Below are 19,699 nucleotides of genomic sequence, written 5' to 3'. Positions count from 1 at the left end.
CTTAAGACCTCTTGGTTACTGATCAAAGGACTGATTAGTCGTCAAACAACACTTTGGGGTGACCCCTTTTCTTTTTATAAAAATTCTTGGTAAAAGAGATCATTATCACAGCTTGATTTTACTCAAATAGCGCAGTTAGTTATTTCAGAAAAGCCTGGCTAAAGATAGCCCGCACATCAAAGAACGGATCGCGCAAAATTATCCTGAGGGAGGGAGAGTTAATACAAAATAAATATAGCACCCATGAGGTGGCTTATTGGCTAAATTAATAGTTATCAAGCAGTCTTGTTCATTTAAGAACATTGATGAAGAACGATTATGATATGATATGCCCCCAAACGATTTTTTATTATCTTTTTGTGTGCTGAAAAGCTTTTCATTCACCACACAAAAGAGTATTTAATAGGAGAAAGTATACCCAGCGTTCACTTCAAACAGCATCTTCGTCAGTGACCTTGACTCGGTCACTCCACGTGTCAGAAGCATTTTTGAGAGATGAATGAATAGTTTAAATTCGTTTGGAAGTATCAAATTTTCCATCATACTGACATCGTGTAACCTTCATGGATTATGATATAGGCCTATGCCGTTAATTGTAGCAATAGAAGACCCTTGATTGGAGTAATCGAAACCCTTTGATTCGGTGGCAACATTCATGATGACCCAATCTTAATCTGGTGACGAAAATGAATACATCAAGAGCGTCTGGTGAATCCGATTGCTGCTCCGTCTTGCAACTTCAAGGTAGTACCATTATCTTCCAGGCAATGGATCCTGGCTCCATCTCGACATGCAGGTTCGATACACTAAGCAAATGTTCAAAGTAGTAGTGGGGTACACTGACACGGGAGCACTGATAAGATGCTCCACCGGCCGAACTACAAATTGGGATAGATGTTGGACCCGGTGAAAAAGAAATGCAAGTCCCCCTGGAATCTTAAGTCCGGTCCTTTTATTAAAGTGAATAGAGTCGCCGAGTTCCTTTGTTGAAGATTATGTAGCTAACCCTAACCAAACCATTAACCACATTCGTTGACAATACACAGCTATCGTATAAGGTCCTGTATTCCTAGGACGTCCATTCCTTTTACACCTGTGTTAGTTTGAAGTGCGCTAGGACAGAATGTCCGGGGAACAAAGGATTCTATTATGCGCTTAATCTCTAGGCCATTGACGGTCATGGTTCGAAACCATATACCATAATCCGTCAGAATACAATAGGGCCTAACGCTTTTTCCAGGGGACATTTACTACTTCTAGGTACGCCAGCGGTCTCATCTTTATTTGATGTGTAAGTGCCCATGCACGCAGCCAGCAAATACATCCTCTCATGGTCGTTATTAACCACATGTGAAAGAAATATAAATGCCGTTTGATTATAAGATATCAAAGGGTACGCACATTTCATACGTTCCTCAGCATGTACATCGTGAAAATAAGGAAAGAAACAATAGTATGCCAACACTATTTACATTTAAATGCATATCGTTATATAATATTCAATTTATCATCGAGAAGTTAAGATGATTCCTCACTTACTTGTAAACAAAAACTAAACTACATTGTATGTGTAAAAATTTGCAGAAATGGACTGTTATCAAAATTGTCTCGGGAGCATTGAACCTCACCATCATTGTCAAACATGAAACAACAAAAACAGTAATACTGCTGAACAACACCGTTTTACAAAGAATTTCCCCTTCTATCAGGTGTGGGTTGATGGAGGAGCCACTCTTAAAGGATTCCGGCGAGACTATTGTGGCCGTAAACGGTATATTAATTTGAATCACCAACAGAGGCGTGATGAAAGGTCACAAAGACGATTGATCTCGATGCGCGGACATCAATTTCACTCTCAAAGACCAAAATATCAGGAAAGGAGGCATGTCTTTATTTCTGCGGCAACGCATCAAATGCATTGAACGGTCCCTGCACTACATATAACATGTAGGATCAATGTTTATCAAGATTTGTAAGTTTCATATAAATTTCCCCTGGAATCCTTGTGGAATCGTCTTGTCCCGCCATCGCACTCGAATGTGTCTCATGTCGCATGGCTTCTCTTCGAATTCAGTGAAGGCAACATTATCAAGTATATCGTAGACGCCGTGTGGGGCTGCCACCTAGAAAAACAAGGTCCATAATTAGATTGAAAATTATAAATAAAACATTCATACTATATTATGTCACGGCATGGCAAAGACGAAGCTCCTGTCATTGACTCGTTCATTGACTCGTCATTAAGGTTACGCGGTTTCTGGTTTGGTTACAAATCGCCAGCGGACGGGCACAAACTTCCTGGTTTGATTTCAGAGTTTCTCTCCTAGACTGGTTGATTCCAGGGCTAAGAAGCCCAGTCTCCCCCCGGACAAAAAGAAAGTAACTTCACCTGTTTCATCCAAGAGCTGAAAGACCTGTCCCACGTGGTGTCTTTCTCCGAGTGAAGGTAAGCATTGAAGAGGATGAGATAGATGTAACGCTCAAGGTAGTCAATACTCCGACGTTTGAGAATAAAGCGTTCCTTGGTGCTGCGAGCTTTCTTCATCTGCAATCATGGAGTACGAAATGAGCCAAATTATTGTTATCAATGCGAGCATAGGAATTGGACTGCGTACAAAAGTTGAGTCGTATGGTTCGGCGTGCCTTACCTTATTGTATGTCACGAATATGATCTCCCTAGCATGATAGTGCATTGGCGTCATAGTCTCGGAGATCTGGTCAAGAATGAAATCCACTTCTCGTTTTACTTGGTGTCCATCTGGTAGAATACGAACAAGGGTTTGCACCACCTGGAAGGAGTGATGAGGGCTGTTACAGGAGGATTATATAGTAAGAGGGGCTGCGAGGCCATGTAAATCGAAGAATGAGAATGTATATCAGGAGCGGGGGAGCGCTCTGGATGTGCCAAGATAGGAGGTATACTAACCTGGAAGTCACCTTTTGTATACTGAGCGTTCGGCACTGATATCCGTTCTTGTTCGCCGGGTTTCGTACCGTATGGGAAGCCCTGCTAAAGAATGAAAAAAAAGAATGGTTTATAAATTTCAAGACCATGCTGGTAGGTCTTTAATGGATTATGAGCTGAATGGAGATGGAATCTTTCTAAGCTTTATGAGGTACTGCCTCCGTAGCCTCTGCACGTACATCTTGTCGAGCGTTGTCTGGTGCTATATGCACACCAAAGGTTTCAACCGATTATATCAGCCTTCAACCCAATGCTTTGGTTGTCCCCAGCAGACTTCTTCAAGATGCCATGAACTGATAAAAAGAAAACTATACCATGCTTTTGCTCTGTAAACCTCATTGCAGCCCGCGTTCTTCTTTGGAATCATTTCACCAGGAAAGCGTATAAAGGCACATCATACTTTGATTGAATTAACAACCGAAACATACTTACACGCTTGTGAAACAGGAAAAGCCCAGCAATGGCCATTGCGGTTATTGTGCGTCCTTTTCCAGTCCGACAATGAAATACCAAGGCTGGGGACTCGTCAGGCACTTCAAGGTTATCAAAGTTGTTCAAGATGGTAACTAGCATGTCATAAACCTGTAAGATTAATGATGAAACTTAATGTCGTCAATGAGGAAGACGACTGTGCTGCCCGCGATATGTTGTTCAACACTCGCAACACAATAAATCTCGGTCCGGATAATTGAAATACCATATTTTTGGGGAGTTGTATTCGGCGGATATCGTTCTACAGGGTTCAGTCGAGGGCTAAAGGAAGCGGGTAAGACCCATTAAGGAGTGGAGCAAGGTCCGAGAGAGAACCAGTCAACTCGGGCCGCTAAAAAAGTATCAGTGGAGATTGATTTTTTACACTGCCGCATTGATTCATGGCCATAAGGCTAAGGAACACGATGATGAAGAAGACGATGATGATTCTATAACATTTCTGTATCACCGACTCCGATATCAAGCACATCAATCTGATGATTTTATTATTTTCACACAGCTGGAGAAAATGCCACTACCTTTTCCTCCGGACTACAATCATTGTGCATAGGTAGTCTGAAGTAGGCCATCTCCGGTGTAAACTTGGGCCTTTGCTCTTCAAACATCTCAAGGGGAGTCAGAACGGAGTCAATTTCTAGTGGCACCTTAGCTGTGTGTAGTTCCTTATACACCTACAAAGTAAAGAAAATTTAGGTACACATTAAAATTAGTTCATCGAAAAGTTGTTGTGATAGCTGATAACCGTGATGACGTGATATCCTCCTTTTCCATACAGTATGTGTCTGCTTGTTCCAATAGTCGCATCTATCTGTCCAGGGGCTGCCCTGACAATAATAGAGCAGGCTGGTGGTGAATACACACGTGTTTGTAGAGTCGACTCAATGCTCAATCTCAAAACTGATTGAAAGTGTTCTGCTGACGAATTCGACTGCAGTACTACTTACAAACAACTTTCTATTTGATATAACTTCATTCTTGTATTCATTTTCTAAATCCTGAAAAAAGAAAGCATCAGTCCATCTTAGATGAGGAGAGCTCTTCCGAAGACTATATCCATTTAAAAACATTATTTAACACAAGTCTATATTTAAAATGCTCAGTGCGGATCATAATGAAGGGGGCCGAGTTTTTTTTACGTCAAATGCAAAATAGCACGGACTGTTTTTTTAGTCCATCAAAGCTCGCACAAGTTGGCAGTCATTTGACCATGATGACGATGGCAACGACGCTGTCACAGCAATGACCATCACCATCACCATGAGGATGACGATGATGACGACAACCGCACGATGATCACGATAACCTTACCTCAATCTCATTTTGGTTAATACCATGAAGGTTAATGGCTCCCTCCAAGTTGGTGATGTCGCGAACACCGCACGTAACGCCGTCACATTCAAGGACAATGTCCTCACGGAGGTTGAAGAAGGCAATGAAGGGATGACTCTGTTTCTTGTGCGTCAAGTACTGAAGTACTTTAGAGATGCCCTGTATTAGATGGGAGTAGCAAATCAAGTCAAATGCTGTAATTTGATATTAAAAAAATCTTCTTCTCGGCTATAGTGATGAGGCTCTTTTTCTTCTTGACGTTCAAACGTAAATGTGGCGGCGTTTTCTAAATCTCCAGAGCATTCTGTCTTGGCGAGATGGCACAAAGGGTGATTGTTTTGTAACTCAATACATAGTAACAAGGTTCTGGTGAAAATACCATTATGGATGTGCTTTGATGATTGGAAATCAAGAAGAACTTTTCCACGCTAGCTTTATCACGACTTATCTGCGTGATGATGTTGGAGCTCCAATAATATCGCCTATCACCGAAAATATATAAAGCGTATATATTTTTGCTATCACATCAGTAAGTTTGAGTACTGCTGCTTCTCCGGTCTAACCTACCTGGCTCGAAGGTTGTGCCATACCATATATTGGAAGTAAAGGCATTTTGCGGAAATTCGATACTTGAACGTCCTGGTGAGAACTGAGAACATCTAAACCTATGTAATCGTCCATCACCTTTGAAAGACAGAGTAAATTGAGAGGAGCCGGGCTAAATGTAATTTAACGATCACGAATTCAGGATTCATAAGGAGCAAAACTGATGCTTTTTTTAAATGTCGATCATACAAATCCAATTTAGGCCACGTTTCATGTAGGTGTGGTTCACATGGTCAATTTAGTGATGATCATGTCATCAACCTCTGGACTCTCGACTTCGATTGAGCCTCCTGGTTAACACAGCTGCATTCGCTGCAGAAATAACCTCCCCATAGCCTACTGCTCAGTATACTACCATTGAGGTTATTTCGGCGCTGCAACCACTTTTTTTGACTACGACGATCTTAACCAACAAGGCCTGCTCCTTCTCCTTCTACGTTCGGAACTTTTGAGATGCCCGCTATAAAGCGTTGTTAGTAATGGTACAAACATTTCAGGAATGAGATCTTCTGTTCCTTACCAGAAAGCGTGTTTCCTTGGTGAGCAGACTAGGTGGCGCTCTCCTCTCGCACACATTGAGATGACCAAGCAGACGATAGAGCTCTGGATGCATCTTCATCCACTTACTGAACGATTCCGAAAACATGGTGGGATACTGAAAAATCATATTTTACAACATAGCGTATTTGCCATTGCCGGGTTAGGCCTCTAGGTCCTATGGAAGCAGTTTCGTTAGGGGTCGATGTTATCAATATCTGCCTTGATGACCTTTTGATATATATACATGTATAAGAAAGTTGAACAATTGAAATCTTGATGGAATGTAAGTATATTGTTATGACAAAATTCAACCAGACAGCTACTAGTATACAGCTACTTGATGATACTTTTTAAAGAATTATATTGCGATTTACCTCGTCATGTAAGTAGGCATTAAAGCAAATCAAATAGAAGTATCGTTCTAACTGGGCGATGCATTTCTTCAGGTAGTACTCCCTTGCACTACCGCCCTGAAAGAGAATTTTTCCATTAATGATCAGAGAAGAAAACGATTCGACTAAAACACTGATGCTGGGCTAACGACACACACTTTAAAAAAGCTTTGGAAGGTTTTTTGGCCAACACAAATACATGTATGCACTTCATAGAGCCTGTTTTCAGCGAAATGAAAAGCAATTAGCGGTTTTTAAGATTCTCAGTAGAGAGTGTATGATTTTTAGGAGCCTGATAACTCCAAAGTGTGTTTTTTTGCAGGAAGATGTGAGACTGGTAGCTGTGAGACTGTAGTTTTCCCAGCTGTTTAGTATTTTGAATTTCGAAAAATATCGTTATTGACATCGATGACACACCGCCAATGCGAATTGTTCATGTTCAGTAAGTGGGAGAATGATGACATGAATAGGACCGAGACGTCCATTCTAATGGGGAATACCTGTATTACATAATCCACCTTGAGACCTTCCAAAGCGGTCTTACTCTCATAAATTTCATTCCGAATGTTACCGGCCTCGGAGCAAATGTCAATCACAGCATCAACCTCAGCCTTGACCGCATGGCCGTTCCTCAAACTATCCACCAACAACTGCACGGCAACGAAATCACCCCTTTCAGAACGTGAGTGTCCCCGTTTAAGTTTCTCTGTTTTCGACGATGGGTACAAGTCCTCCTTTCGGCCAGGGAAGCCATTTCTTTGGCAGTATATGAGGTAGGACATGACCATGCCCGTGTGTGCCCGCCCGATGCCCGTGTGGTCCATGAGGATTATTGCTGGGAGGGAATCTTCCGCCATGAAAACACTTGGTGTTTCCTGAAATGTAGAAATTCAACCCACTGGTATATTAAATTTGAAAGGTTCACAACTAATTGAGGGTCGACGTACTCATATTTCAACCTTGCACAGCGGTTGCCTTTGGTCAGTTGACCTAGCAGCCAGAATTGGCAACTTTTAAGCATGGTTATTTTTTTCAGAACCGCCGGCCAAACACCGACAAAGGACAGCTAATGACAACTCAGTCCTTTAAAGAAGGTCATCGTAGATGAACTTCGTTGTATTTTAAACCATGCCATCATTGCTTTTACAAAATAACTTTTGTCTAACAAGTTACAACTGATAAGTCAGACACCACACTGGTCCTACTGACGATGTTTTGCCAGGGTGTTCCGTCCCCCATCACCTATTCAAGTGCCTGGACTAGTCCATGCCGGTGGACGAGGCAGAAACTGTGTGGTAACACTGGTCCTCTGGTCTCATGGGAGCCATAGAAACGATAATGATGGCTTGATGAAAAGGTCAGTTCAATTATTAGCAGTAGCAAGAATGATATAACCGGTGCCTTATTATTCTCTAGTGGTGATTTGACCGTTTTACCTCGTGTGCCGAGATGGATCCAATAACAGAATTTCTTTCGCCGTGAGTGCCAATACACGAGGTCGGTTTTAGTCACACATGCACTTTTAAGCGAGATAGACCTGATCAATCAATGATATAATATCAAAGATATGACGGTGTGGAGAGATAAGCTGACAAGATTGATGACCAACCTTGAAAACCTGCACGAAGGAATCGAATTCTTCTTCCAGTGGTGCAGAGTCAACGGGAACACAGATGCGTTTGTACCTACAAATGGAAGAATGGGTTGCAAACGTCATAGCAGTTGGAAGAAAGGGTTTATGCCATTAAAGTGACAAAAAAAATATAGGGGGATCGGAGTTACTCCCCGAGTGTAATGCATTGTACTTTTATTGTTTTACACTACAACCATCTACGAAATTGTAGAAACTGTTCCGTAAAGCCCATCTTACATGTCTTAAAAAAGCAAATGAAAGCACAAAATCTAAATGAAAAAGGGTGCATTTGAGAGATGTAAGCATACCAAAGAATTACCTTGAGGCCACTTTTTGAAATCGAGTCGCCCACATTCGCATTCAATGCACGACATTGTATATACCGTTGATACATGTATATCGTATCGGGTATTCCCTACTGATTAACCATTAATGCAGCCAAAATAACGTCAATTGACGAGGATCAGATTCATATCATAGAATTCACATTGTTTATTGATATTTCTCATTCAATAGGTGGAAAAGAATGTCAACGGATAATCAATCAAATAGTTTTGATAAATGATAACCTTGATAATGTTAAAAAAATACTATCAATGGTTAAACTACAATTCCATCGACTGACTAGTATGGACTGTTTCATCGGCACACTCAAGTTATAGATATTTCATCTTGCGCAGTATATCAGCGTTTTGCGTCGTCTTCTCTCTGGATATGAACTACATCAACACTGATGCAATTGCTACTATCGGAGCATTTTGCCTGTGGCAATAGTGCGACCCTCCAGCACGTTGCTAACAATAAATGAAAACGATAGTAATTACTATAACGATTCGCCTCTTAACAAAACAATTGCTACCTAAGATTTGACCGTTTGAAACAAGGTCTCCGGAAGATCTCTTCACTGACACTGACATTGTCAGCAAATTCCACGTTAAACTCGTGAGGTTCATCGGCAAGTTTGTCGAGGTCGTCATAGAAGTAGAAACGGTTGTCATGTTTCAGGCAAGCAAGATCTATGATCTGAAAAGAATTGAAATCAGAATTAGAAACCATAGCTTGCAGTTGCGGACTAGAATCTCGTAAGAAGTAGTATACTCTCGTTCTCAAAGTTAAAAATTCTCATCTTCTACTGGCAGTAGGCTTCCGGTTTGAAAGCGAATTTGCAGGCACGGCAAACTCAGCCATGTCAGTTGCGGATTTCGTAGCACAAGTTTGAAGACCATTTTTGAAGGCACCTTACTATATACTTATAAACACGATATACATGTAAATAACCCCTTAGGTGAACGGAAAACGCATATTTGGCTCTAAAGTTGGTTGTACCAACCTCTTTTCGGACGACCACTTCGAACAGCTCGGACTCTGCTGGTTTCTTCCCCCTGTTCACGAGACATTCGTCAAGATTGTCACCGTGGCGGAGGGAGTAGGTAACCATGTCGTCCCCTGTGTCAACATATAAAACAGGTTCTTCCCGAAGCAGGAACATTATGATGTCCTGGAAGCAAGAAAATAAGATCTTAAGGCATCAGAAAGACAGGCCCCGGATAGATGCTGCGGTGCAAAAAACTGACTCCATAAAGAAAACTGAACCAGTGGCGAGAATATGACACTCAAACATTTTAGAAGCATCAGTATATATTATGTAAGATTCTGGGGCCAGTTTTGCATAGACTGCTGCAGTTTTACCCTCAAGCATGTTCAGACGACCAGAGGCCAGTGAAATCAAAGAGGATGAAACTTCTGTGATCAATCATATGGAAAATGCCCACGGCATTATTCCATTGTATAAGTTGTTTGTTACCATGGTATCGTGGCCAAATAAAGCTTGTCATGGATGGGATTTACCCTCACCTGTAGTATAATGATCGTGCCTAATGAATGGTATATTGTTCTATAAAACGTAATTATCTGTTGCGAATGACGCAAGATCAGTGCCGTCTATCTGACAACATTTATTATACACGCCATGTCACAACGAATAGCAACCAAGGTTTACCCGAAACAGGCGGAACACAGACTGGTGGCTTATGCGTACCTGGTTGTTTTTAAGTTGCCAAGGCAACACCATTGCCCAGTGTGCTTTCATTGCCCGATATTAATTCCAACATGTAACAAGGCGATTTCCGTTGCGACAGCCGAAGCTGTTCATTTCACGACTTACGTCATTTCCGTCTTCCTCGAGTCGGTTGAGTATTTTGTGTAAACCCCTCTTTGATGGCTGTCCGCAGCCATAGATGGGAAACCCTTTGGCACAACGCACGTTGGGTGTATGGTAGGTTTCCATGGTACCAAGGCGGTCAGTTTTACTGTTGACATCATTTACCATGAAATACTGATTCTGAAATATGATTTTTACGAATAACTGGCTGATGTATTGGACTTACATTGTAGTCTCTTCAACGTTGGTACGGTTTCGCAGAGTCGCAAGAACCTCAAATTGATATCGGTGAATCATTTGATAATTCGATGAAGCGAATTATAGCAGACACGGTAATATGTTATTGTGTGTGCAATTATCCGGTCTCAATGAGTCCTATATGCAACGGAGCCATAGTTTGCATTTCTCATTAAGGTGATTGACTCACCAGTTTATGTTTAGCAAACAACTACAGAGTCAACCATGTCCGTCGATTCCGCCACGTGGACAGCACGTTCTGCACATCAGTGGAGCTAAAACTATTCATCATTCGATGTGACAGGCTGTGCAGTGCTTACGATCTGAGCCCGTAACATCTCTCTGCCATCTAGGTTCGATTCACAACCAGGTGGCCGAGAAGGCAGAGAATGGAATGTCACCTCAGCTTCTTCCCGGGCATTCCTAGCGTTTCCATGGAGGATATCAAAACGCCTCCTTGGTCATGTCGGGTTTACTGGGTAAACTATTGAATGGGAAGGGAAGAGGTAGGAGGTGCATTTTCAGTCCAAAGTATCTTTTTTACATGGCGGGATAAGAACTTTGTTTACTACATTGTACTTTGTTGTAACTTTCTCCCTGAACGGAACCTACCCTAATAAGGGCATGCTGTACCATGCCGTCAGCTATACATCCGTAAACAACTGGGTCCTTGAAGTCGGACACATGCTGGAACTCTTCCCGGCAATTGCGGATGATGATGGGTGCCACCTGGTTGGTTCGCAGCATGTGCGGGCCGCCTTCTGTCTTGTCGTTGGAAACTGGAAAGTTGTTTTCTATTCTGAAACTGCACTAGTGCTATCATTTGCATCTGACAAGCAATGATACGAGGCGCATCATGACCTGTCGCATGCATTACGATTCAGATTTACGGACAATGGTAAGAAGTCCCTTTGAAAATGGAGTGCGTAATTTGATAATGGTAGTGGAACATGACTGATACCCAATAGGTTTTCAATCAATTCTTGAACATTTCACACCTCCCAATAACGCAAGAGACATCGTCCAACGCCGTTGCCTCAGAATCAATTGCGGATCACGGTTACGGCACGGCCGATTGATGAATCTTTTATCATACGACCATCATGCACTGGACGGCGAAGGAAGACGAGGTGTCTTCAGTTGCACCCAATCGTCGATGTTTTGTCGAAGTGGCGAATCGGCATTTTTGTCACTTTTGAGAAAATGTCGTTTGAAATGTTCGCCTGCCAAGTTCCGAATTTACTGCCTTCCTGATATAAAAGATGCAGGAATCTTTTCGCATGTCTTTAATTGAGGTTTTTAGTAAATCCTTTTCACTAGTGTTGTCACTCACACTGTGACCGGAAGCTGTGCAAAACCAACCGGAAGTTGGTATACGTCGATTCGTCATTTTGAGAGAAAAACCCATGAGAGATTGGGTCTGATTCGCCACCGATTCGTCACTTTGAGAGAAAGGAATGTTGGGGCTAGATCGGATTCGCCATCGATTCGTCGCTTAGAGAAAACGCTTCATAACGTTATTGGGCTATTCGCCAGACCATACATTAGCGAGGTAATGTATTCTGTTGGCTTATACCGTGTTTTGGGAACCTGGACCATCTACTATCATGCACTGAGGTAATGGAGTACCATTCGATAAAGATTCCTAGCATTTAGACCGAATTCAGAATTTATAAGCAATTACATGAAAGTTTATTTAAACAAAATAACTTGGGACAAAATATGCAACAGCATTTAAAACAGTAAACATGGTAACTACAATAATTAGTAAACATGGTATAGTCAACAATACAGTAAACATGGTAACCGTCTCTCAAATTGGTAAATGGTAATTGGTCATGTTCAAAAATGTAATTGTTTTTGTACATGTCTGCAGTACATGTAGCTAGTTACATAACAGGAAGCAATGTCAAACTAAAATGCATCCCTTGGTGAAACACTGATGATTCGCCCGGTCATTGATCAATGAGGGAGGTGTTTGTAAAATAGTTTGTGTTCACGCAGTCGCACCACGGGTGTATCACCCTCGCAGAGAGATTGTATGTCTTTGTATTTCTCGGCAGATAGCTTTGGCGTTGTGGCATAGGCCTGCCTAGGACCTTCAGTGAGCGGCGAATGAGAGAATCTTCTCGTATTTAGATTGAGGCGATGGAAGGAATGACTAAGGTGGGACATTTTGAAATAAATGCCATTTGGATCCGCTTTCTTTACCATTAATTGCATAACCTTTGTCCAGACCACATGTGTGCCATCTTCTGCTAACCTCTCTCGCAGGACACCTAAATCTTGAGAAAGAGTTTTCCAGTCATTCACATCTTCTGTAGACACCTCAAACACTTTGTAAGGCCGTTTGCGTGCCATACCTATTATTGGAACAAGCTGCGATGGAACCATCACCTCGTGGTTACGTTTCAGGGCTGACTCGACACGACTATGGACAGAATCGCCTTCATTCTGACCATGGTTGGTAGCAAAAAAGTGAAGAACAATTTCCTCAATATGCGTAGAACCCCGAACGAAGTGCAGAAGCATCGAAGGTATGATGGTATTTTTGTTCTGTCCCGCACACCCGTCGGCAAAAAGTGAAACTGTGCGAATGTCAGATGAGTCGACAGTGTGAAGGAAGTGGCACAGGTTTGACGATATCTCGTTAGAACCCCGTCCGGCGATTCCCTCATGCCAAAGATAACAGTGAACATCCTTTGATACGATGTCACAAATTGTGAAGTTAAAGCATGAGAGCCGGCGCTTGTAGAATATCTCGCAGCGATTTGATCTTGGCAGATAAATCACCTGCTCCAGATCAAATGAGGCGACAAGGCTATTCTTGTTGATCGTGGATGCCTTACACTTCAAGTCTTGCTTGATTTGTCTCACCCGCTCCTTTTCAGCCACGTGTGGTTCGTACTTCCCTCGCAGATTCGCCTTTTCTATATCACTTCCTTCGCGGTAGCTCTGGCACAATCCGCATTGATCTTTCTTTGGCTGAAAGAACTTCAGTTTCTTGCTCTTCACAACCCTGTAGTAAGTGCTGAAGGCTACTTTGTGGCTCGGATGTTCGTCCTGGTACATCTGGTACATCTTTCCTACTGTAAGATCTGGAGACAGGTATTCACAAGTGGAACTCTGGCGGCAATAGTGCGACTCCGTTCTTGGAAAGCTATCAACGTGGGCGATGACAGCGGCGAGTAGTTCCCCATGTGACTCTCTCCTTGACGGGCATCTCCCCCCTCGCTTTTCACTAGCAAGCACACCGGTATCACTTGTTTTCGACAGAACAGTGCGAACTTGTCTCTCAGCAATACCAACAGTGTTTAGAAACATCACCCTACAGACAGGGAGGCGCTCATTAGAAATGCCTGGTAGAAAATAACGAATTGATCGTCCTTTCCTGCTTTCTTGTTTCTTGGCATACACTGGCTCTGATGAAAATACAAATGATCGAAGCCATTCCCGCTGCAATTGAAGCTGTCCGAGTCCATAGTAAGAATTTAAAATTGATTGCCTTCTTTCATCATCAATGACAGTGCAATGAAATCCTCTTCGATCGCACACCTCTCCGTCGCATCGCGGTCTCAGGGCTTTCCTGGCAGGAATGGTACGGTTAGATTTCTCGGTGGTGTACTGTTCACCGCTATTCCTCAAACGAGTCACCTCTTTGCTTCGGGACTTCTTTTTTGGTGGTTCTGGCAACACATCACCTCCTTCCCTTCTAATACCTTCCATGGGATAATCCTCCGGTTGGCTCCCCATGGTTGTTTGCCCTGGCTGTGGAGGTGTCAGACCATTATCTGTACATAATGGACAATCCCCCTCGAAGTGGTCGAAGCAAAGTAAACGCTGGCAGGTTACATTGATACATGCTGCAAATACTTCCTCGGTGCACCTAACCATCTCGCACGTCGTCGGACGCTCGTCCTCACTCTCGTCGCTTCTGGGTCCAGGGACGTATTCTGGATCACGATCAGAGTCATACTGATCCGACTCATCTTGGTCAGAAGAGTCTTGGACATCCGAAACTAACGGGAGCACAGTTGACTTTGCAGCTAACACAGATAACGGGATGTTGTCTTCATCATCATCATTTTCATCCGATTCCGGTACTTCGATGATAGTGCCATGCCACCAACGCTTTTCTGGCTTCCACCACATCTTGATGCGCTTTCCAATCGACATTTCGCCTTCGACAGCTTTGAGATCAGTAGAACTGACAATATTCACATCGTTATTTTTGTCCCAGCGGACGGCAACATCGAAGTCCTTGCACGGCATCGTGTGCTGCACCTTTTTCTTTTGGAACTTCTTTGGAGGCTGTTCTGGGATCACATCATCAGCATCCCCAATTATACCATCTGCGGGGTTCTCGGGTTGACTCCTAGTTGTTTGCTGTGGCTTTGGAGTTGTCGAACCATTACCTGTACATAACGGACAGTCCCCCGTGAAATGGTTGTAGCAAAGTAGTCGCTGGCAGGTTACATAGACACATGCTGCAAAGATTTCTTCGGTGCACCCAACTATCTCGCACGTCCTCTGATGTTCGTCATCATTTTCATCTAATTCCGTTACTTCGATAATAGTGCCATGCCACCAACGCCTTTCTGGCTTCCACCACATCTTGATGCGCTTTCCAATCGACATTTCGCCTTCGACAGCTTTGAGATCAGTAGAACTGACAATATTCACATCGTTATTTTTGTCCCAGCGGACGGCAACATCGAAGTCCTTGCACGGCATCGTGAGACTGAAAACAAAAACTTGACTTTAGCCATGTACCTGAGGTCACAAATTCATCCGAAGAAAAATACATTGGGATTTCATGGTTAATTGTCAAGGGTTGTACGAAGAGTCATTCATGATGATGAGCATATTCAATCAATTGGATGGGCGGGCACAACAATGTCAAATCGGATAAATCGGGTACTGGATATTCTTCACTTTGTATTTACCTTAAATGACCACAAAACTTCGTTATGTAACAAAGAGGACAGCGCGTCTGATGTCTCATGAATAAATGATGGAAATGACCAAACACACAGAATCATTTGCACTCATTTTGCCTAGAGTGACCGCAGTTGACCGCAGGACGTAATAAATACGATTAATAACCAGGTAAACAAAATTAAAACGAGTACTGTGACCTTGGATTAGACTATTCGCCACTTCGAAAGAAAAAAAACAACGTCCAAGTATCAATATCACTTCTGTCGAAGTGACGAATCGACGATTCGCCACTACGACAAAAAAAATAAATACATGTTGATGTCGGATTCGCCTAAATGTATTGCTATATCTCAGTAACCAATCAGATTAATCGTCTGAATTTCACGCATGTTGAAATTGGCGGGAAAACTAGTTACACAAAGTCATTAACGCAAAATGGAAAATTCGGTTGATTCGCCACTTCGACAAAACATCGACGCAATATTTAACAATATGCAACACATCTGAGTTGTCATCTTTGGTGTGATCTGTGACGGCAGGACAGCTTGTCAAAGCTCATATAACACGTCCATGAGGACGGCGAAGAGAGTTGCGCCCAATATGTTACCAATTCAACACTTCTCGGTGTCATCGCATTCTCTTGCGGGACTGATCAGTTTCAATTACATCAGAAGCATGATGACGGCACGCCCGCTTGACGTAATCAAGTGACAATCACAGAACAATGGAACCCAGAATACCTCAGCAGTTGGATAGGTCAATTGTATTTACAAATATAGGCTAGTTGCTCAGTTGCATACGTGGGTTTACTACCGGTCTTTTGTGTGATATCCACACCTTTACCAGACAATCCCGAAAACAATTAAATATGACCGATTTCGACGCTTTTAGTTACATTATACATGTACGTAAAACCGCTACTTGTACAGGAATATGACACGTAAAATACACATACGTGTATACTACCAAAAAGTCATTCCGTTTACGAAGACATCTTCATGGCTAAAATTCGGTATAAGAGACAAAACATAAGATTACATCGATACTCGGGAAGATTCTGGCATACCATGTTGCCTCTACACTGACGCCACGGCTGCATGCACAATCGTAAAATGATGGTTTCATGGCTCTAATTAGCCAATCGACAACAATTAAGATGGAAGTCAGAAAAATATACTGATATAAGATGAAAATCATATGCTGAGTAAGCGCCACGTTGATTCATATTCGGATTATTGACTGCAGAAGCTCCAAAACTGTTCAGTAGGCCCAATTATCTGGCGCCGTTGATTTATGGAGATATTTTATCATATGGGAAGTTTACGATGATATTAATGATCCCGGCGGTATGAACTAAATTAATGAAGTCGTATTTATACCATTCGCTTGCATGACCAATGCTATTTAATTACACGTTCGCACACAGTGTTGCCAAGGAAACTGAAGGATACAGATTATATTTTACCGACGGAATGATATTTAGAAGGTTTTTTCACGACCTGTATTTTCATTTACATATCCAATCACCATATGAAATATAAACGGAAGGCTACCATCATAACAAACAATACAAAAAAATTATTTCACCCACCCGGGCTTCCGACTGGCATGACGGATATTCTGTTTGGGTCGTGTCTAAGATGTGAGACCGGGTGTTGCTGAGCTCGTGATGAAGCTGATGGAGTTGGTCTTGAGCTTAATCCGCTTCCCATAGTGCAACGCTGTCCGATTGCAACCACTTGCTACAACAAAACAAACAAGAGGAAAATACAATTACATGTAATCTGTATATATCGTGATATAATCTAGTGTCAGCGATCCAAGACCGGTTGAATCCTTACTAAATTCGAGAAAAGTTTGTGTGTTTGTTTGTGCGCTCATATCTCCCAGACCGAATGGCTGAGCGACCCCAGATTTTGCATGTAGCATTTAACGGGTCCCGAAAATGTCCTTACGAAGCCCGATTTTTGAATTTCCAACTGACATCCGATATAACGCCGTTTATTGGTTTTATCTAACGTTCTTCAGCTTGCCCGCGCGGCGATTTTGCCTTCGCGTCAAGCGCACACATGGCTCCGACGTCAGGATGGGTCTGCTGACGTCATGACGTCACAATGCGACGTCTCGAGCCCTGTCTCTTCAGTCAAAAGCTTTTGCGCGTTCACACACAGCTTGGTGATCGATTTTTGTTCGGAATCAAATTGTGAAAAGAAGGTTTGTATTGAATGTATATGACGAATGAAAAAGATTGATGATAGGCCTACTGCTGGCCGGTGGGCGTGTTTAGTATCGGCCTTTTGTGTACTGTTCCATTGGCCTACTGACATCTCACTTCTCATCGGTCACTTCATGGTCACCGTTAAATGCTACTATGCAAATCTGGGGTCGCTCAGCCATTCGGTCTGGGAGATATGAGCGCACAAACAAACACACAAACTTTTCTCGAATTTAGTAAGGATTTCTTTTCGTTTATCAATACATCACTTATAGTACACTGAAACTCTGATGATGGCGGCCACGGGTACAGTGGACTAGTTAAAGAAAATTGAAACAATGGCCAACCGGAACATGTTGTCGTGACCATGGACCACAAGATGCCGTCAACACTATTGTCTATCCAAATTGAACGTGCTGAATGGCATCGAACAACCATGTGCATGTTATCTGACCTAATTGAATGTGGCCAGTCTTAGATCCGTGTAACAGGAGCATCTTGGTTTACCAATCTAAGACCGTCTCGGAATATTCAAGAAACAGAAAATTTTATGCACATGGTTGTTTCATGTCATGCAAACTGTTTACGTAGTTTGGATATCGAATGAGTTGGCGACACAAGGTTTTCGGATTGTCAGGACGTCCTGTTTCGGCTTTGCCTTTCTTTGTTGATTTTGTAATATAGAGTATAGATATTATATCTCAACTATGCTCACATACATACAGCATAGACTGTAGAAACATTTATTGAAAGATTCCGAACAAAGGTAACATGACGATCGGGCTTCATTCATTGCATCACTGACAGATACACATATAGATAAATATGCTATATAATTTTACACTATTTAATGTCATAGTTGACACAATGATCATGTATTGCATTTTTCCGAATACAAAATATAATGGAGAATCAACAAATTTTCGATACCGATACGCTGTACATAATAATATTGATACGCAGCCTAGCATTGCGTACTGATAGTCGTCAAGTACAAATCCCTTTATCAACGTAAATATCAACTCATACATTATGCGAAATACACCACACAATTTTGCCAGAGAATCATGCAACACTATCATAGTACATGTACATGTACCTTTGATTATATATGACAGTTTTAAAACAACTACGAAACTGTTTTTGTCAAACAACTGGTTGGTTTTCCGGTATAAATATCATAGTTCGTTCGCGAAACTGCATGGAAGACAAAATACAAATCGAGTCTTTAGTTTTGCAGTATATACTGGCCTATGATACTGTGATAAATTGTAAAATTCAGTTCATTGCCAAAATATGTATTTTTTGATGTATATATTTTCATGACCACCCACATTTGGAATGAGGACTGTATTCCAACTAACTACCTGTAGTCTTCCAAAGGCTAACTTGTAAACTGGTTAAGAAAGCAGGAACGGACGCGCATAAAGAATAACGGGATACCAACGCATTGCTCAAACACGACGATACTGTGCAGGCTACTTCAACGGACAAAAATCCTTTACTCACCTCTAAGCAGTGGCACTAAGCAACCAAGTTTCCCTACAAATCTCCATGACTGAGGACAACTGCTTTATCCAGTCCCCAACACGGTCACCCGACCAGTTATCAGACCGCTATAACAATGATGCTCGTTATCACTGGTTACTTCCCTCTGTGCAGAAAGATGGCGTCGTCCCGAAGGCTCGTTTCCGTCCAGATGAACTCGCCAGTTCGTGTCTGTCAACATAGGCGGCTATTACCTAAGTCCTTGAGTAATCGCAGGGGCGTGAAGATACCAGAATCACAGCACTCGACTGCTCCAAAGAATGCCTTAAGGGCGTTTCTACTTTTGATAACAAATCTCCAACTTATGTGCCTGGAGATAATTCGGAACGTATATACAAACATATAACGAGAAATCCATTGCAGCGCCTACTCGATATGTCAAACGATTGCAATGACAATGATGCCACTCGGCAGATACATGGTATTATTCATTTCAGACACCTCGGATTACACCGAGTGCATCCGAGGCGCTGCTTGGTCTCGATTGCGGATGGCACACCTATTGTGAGATATGAGAACCGATCATCAGCTGATTAAATGGGCAATTGTTATATCCAAGGATTCACTTGCTTGTGGATTCTTCGAAAAAAACTATATCAATTTTTTATTTACGTCAACTTACGAAAGCCTAGGAGGTTAC

The 19,699-nt window shown here is 42.2% G+C and overlaps 1 protein-coding gene across 4 annotated transcripts; it reads right to left on the bottom strand.

Annotated features, from left to right (window-relative positions):
- Nucleotides 1-1,456: 1,456 nt before the first annotated feature.
- LOC135486064 (paladin-like) lies at nt 1,457-19,437 on the bottom strand. 4 transcript variants are annotated; one of them, XM_064768557.1, is made up of 19 exons: nt 19,021-19,437; nt 16,888-17,038; nt 10,968-11,134; nt 10,122-10,298; nt 9,288-9,455; nt 8,817-8,980; nt 7,934-8,009; nt 6,825-7,199; nt 6,307-6,402; nt 5,913-6,047; nt 5,354-5,470; nt 4,766-4,945; nt 4,402-4,452; nt 3,976-4,128; nt 3,398-3,547; nt 2,927-3,010; nt 2,649-2,789; nt 2,390-2,545; nt 1,457-2,123 (listed from the first exon to the last, which is right to left on the bottom strand). In XM_064768557.1, exons 2-19 carry the CDS (start codon nt 17,006-17,008, stop codon nt 1,980-1,982), a joined length of 2,655 nt encoding a protein of 884 aa, XP_064624627.1. In that variant the 5' UTR covers nt 17,009-17,038; nt 19,021-19,437; the 3' UTR covers nt 1,457-1,979. The 4 variants fall into 4 exon arrangements, with proteins under 4 accessions (XP_064624627.1, XP_064624636.1, XP_064624645.1 ...); XM_064768566.1 differs by having other exon boundaries at nt 2,927-3,007; XM_064768575.1 differs by lacking the exons at nt 16,888-17,038; nt 19,021-19,437 and adding an exon at nt 11,317-11,490.
- Nucleotides 19,438-19,699: the final 262 nt, after the last annotated feature.

Source organism: Lineus longissimus, chromosome 1 (genome assembly GCF_910592395.1).
Source record: "Lineus longissimus chromosome 1, tnLinLong1.2, whole genome shotgun sequence".
In the NCBI taxonomy this organism is placed as follows: domain Eukaryota; kingdom Metazoa; phylum Nemertea; class Pilidiophora; order Heteronemertea; family Lineidae; genus Lineus; species Lineus longissimus.
Note: the sequence above shows the minus strand (reverse complement) of the source record. Positions and strands in the feature narration are given on the sequence as shown.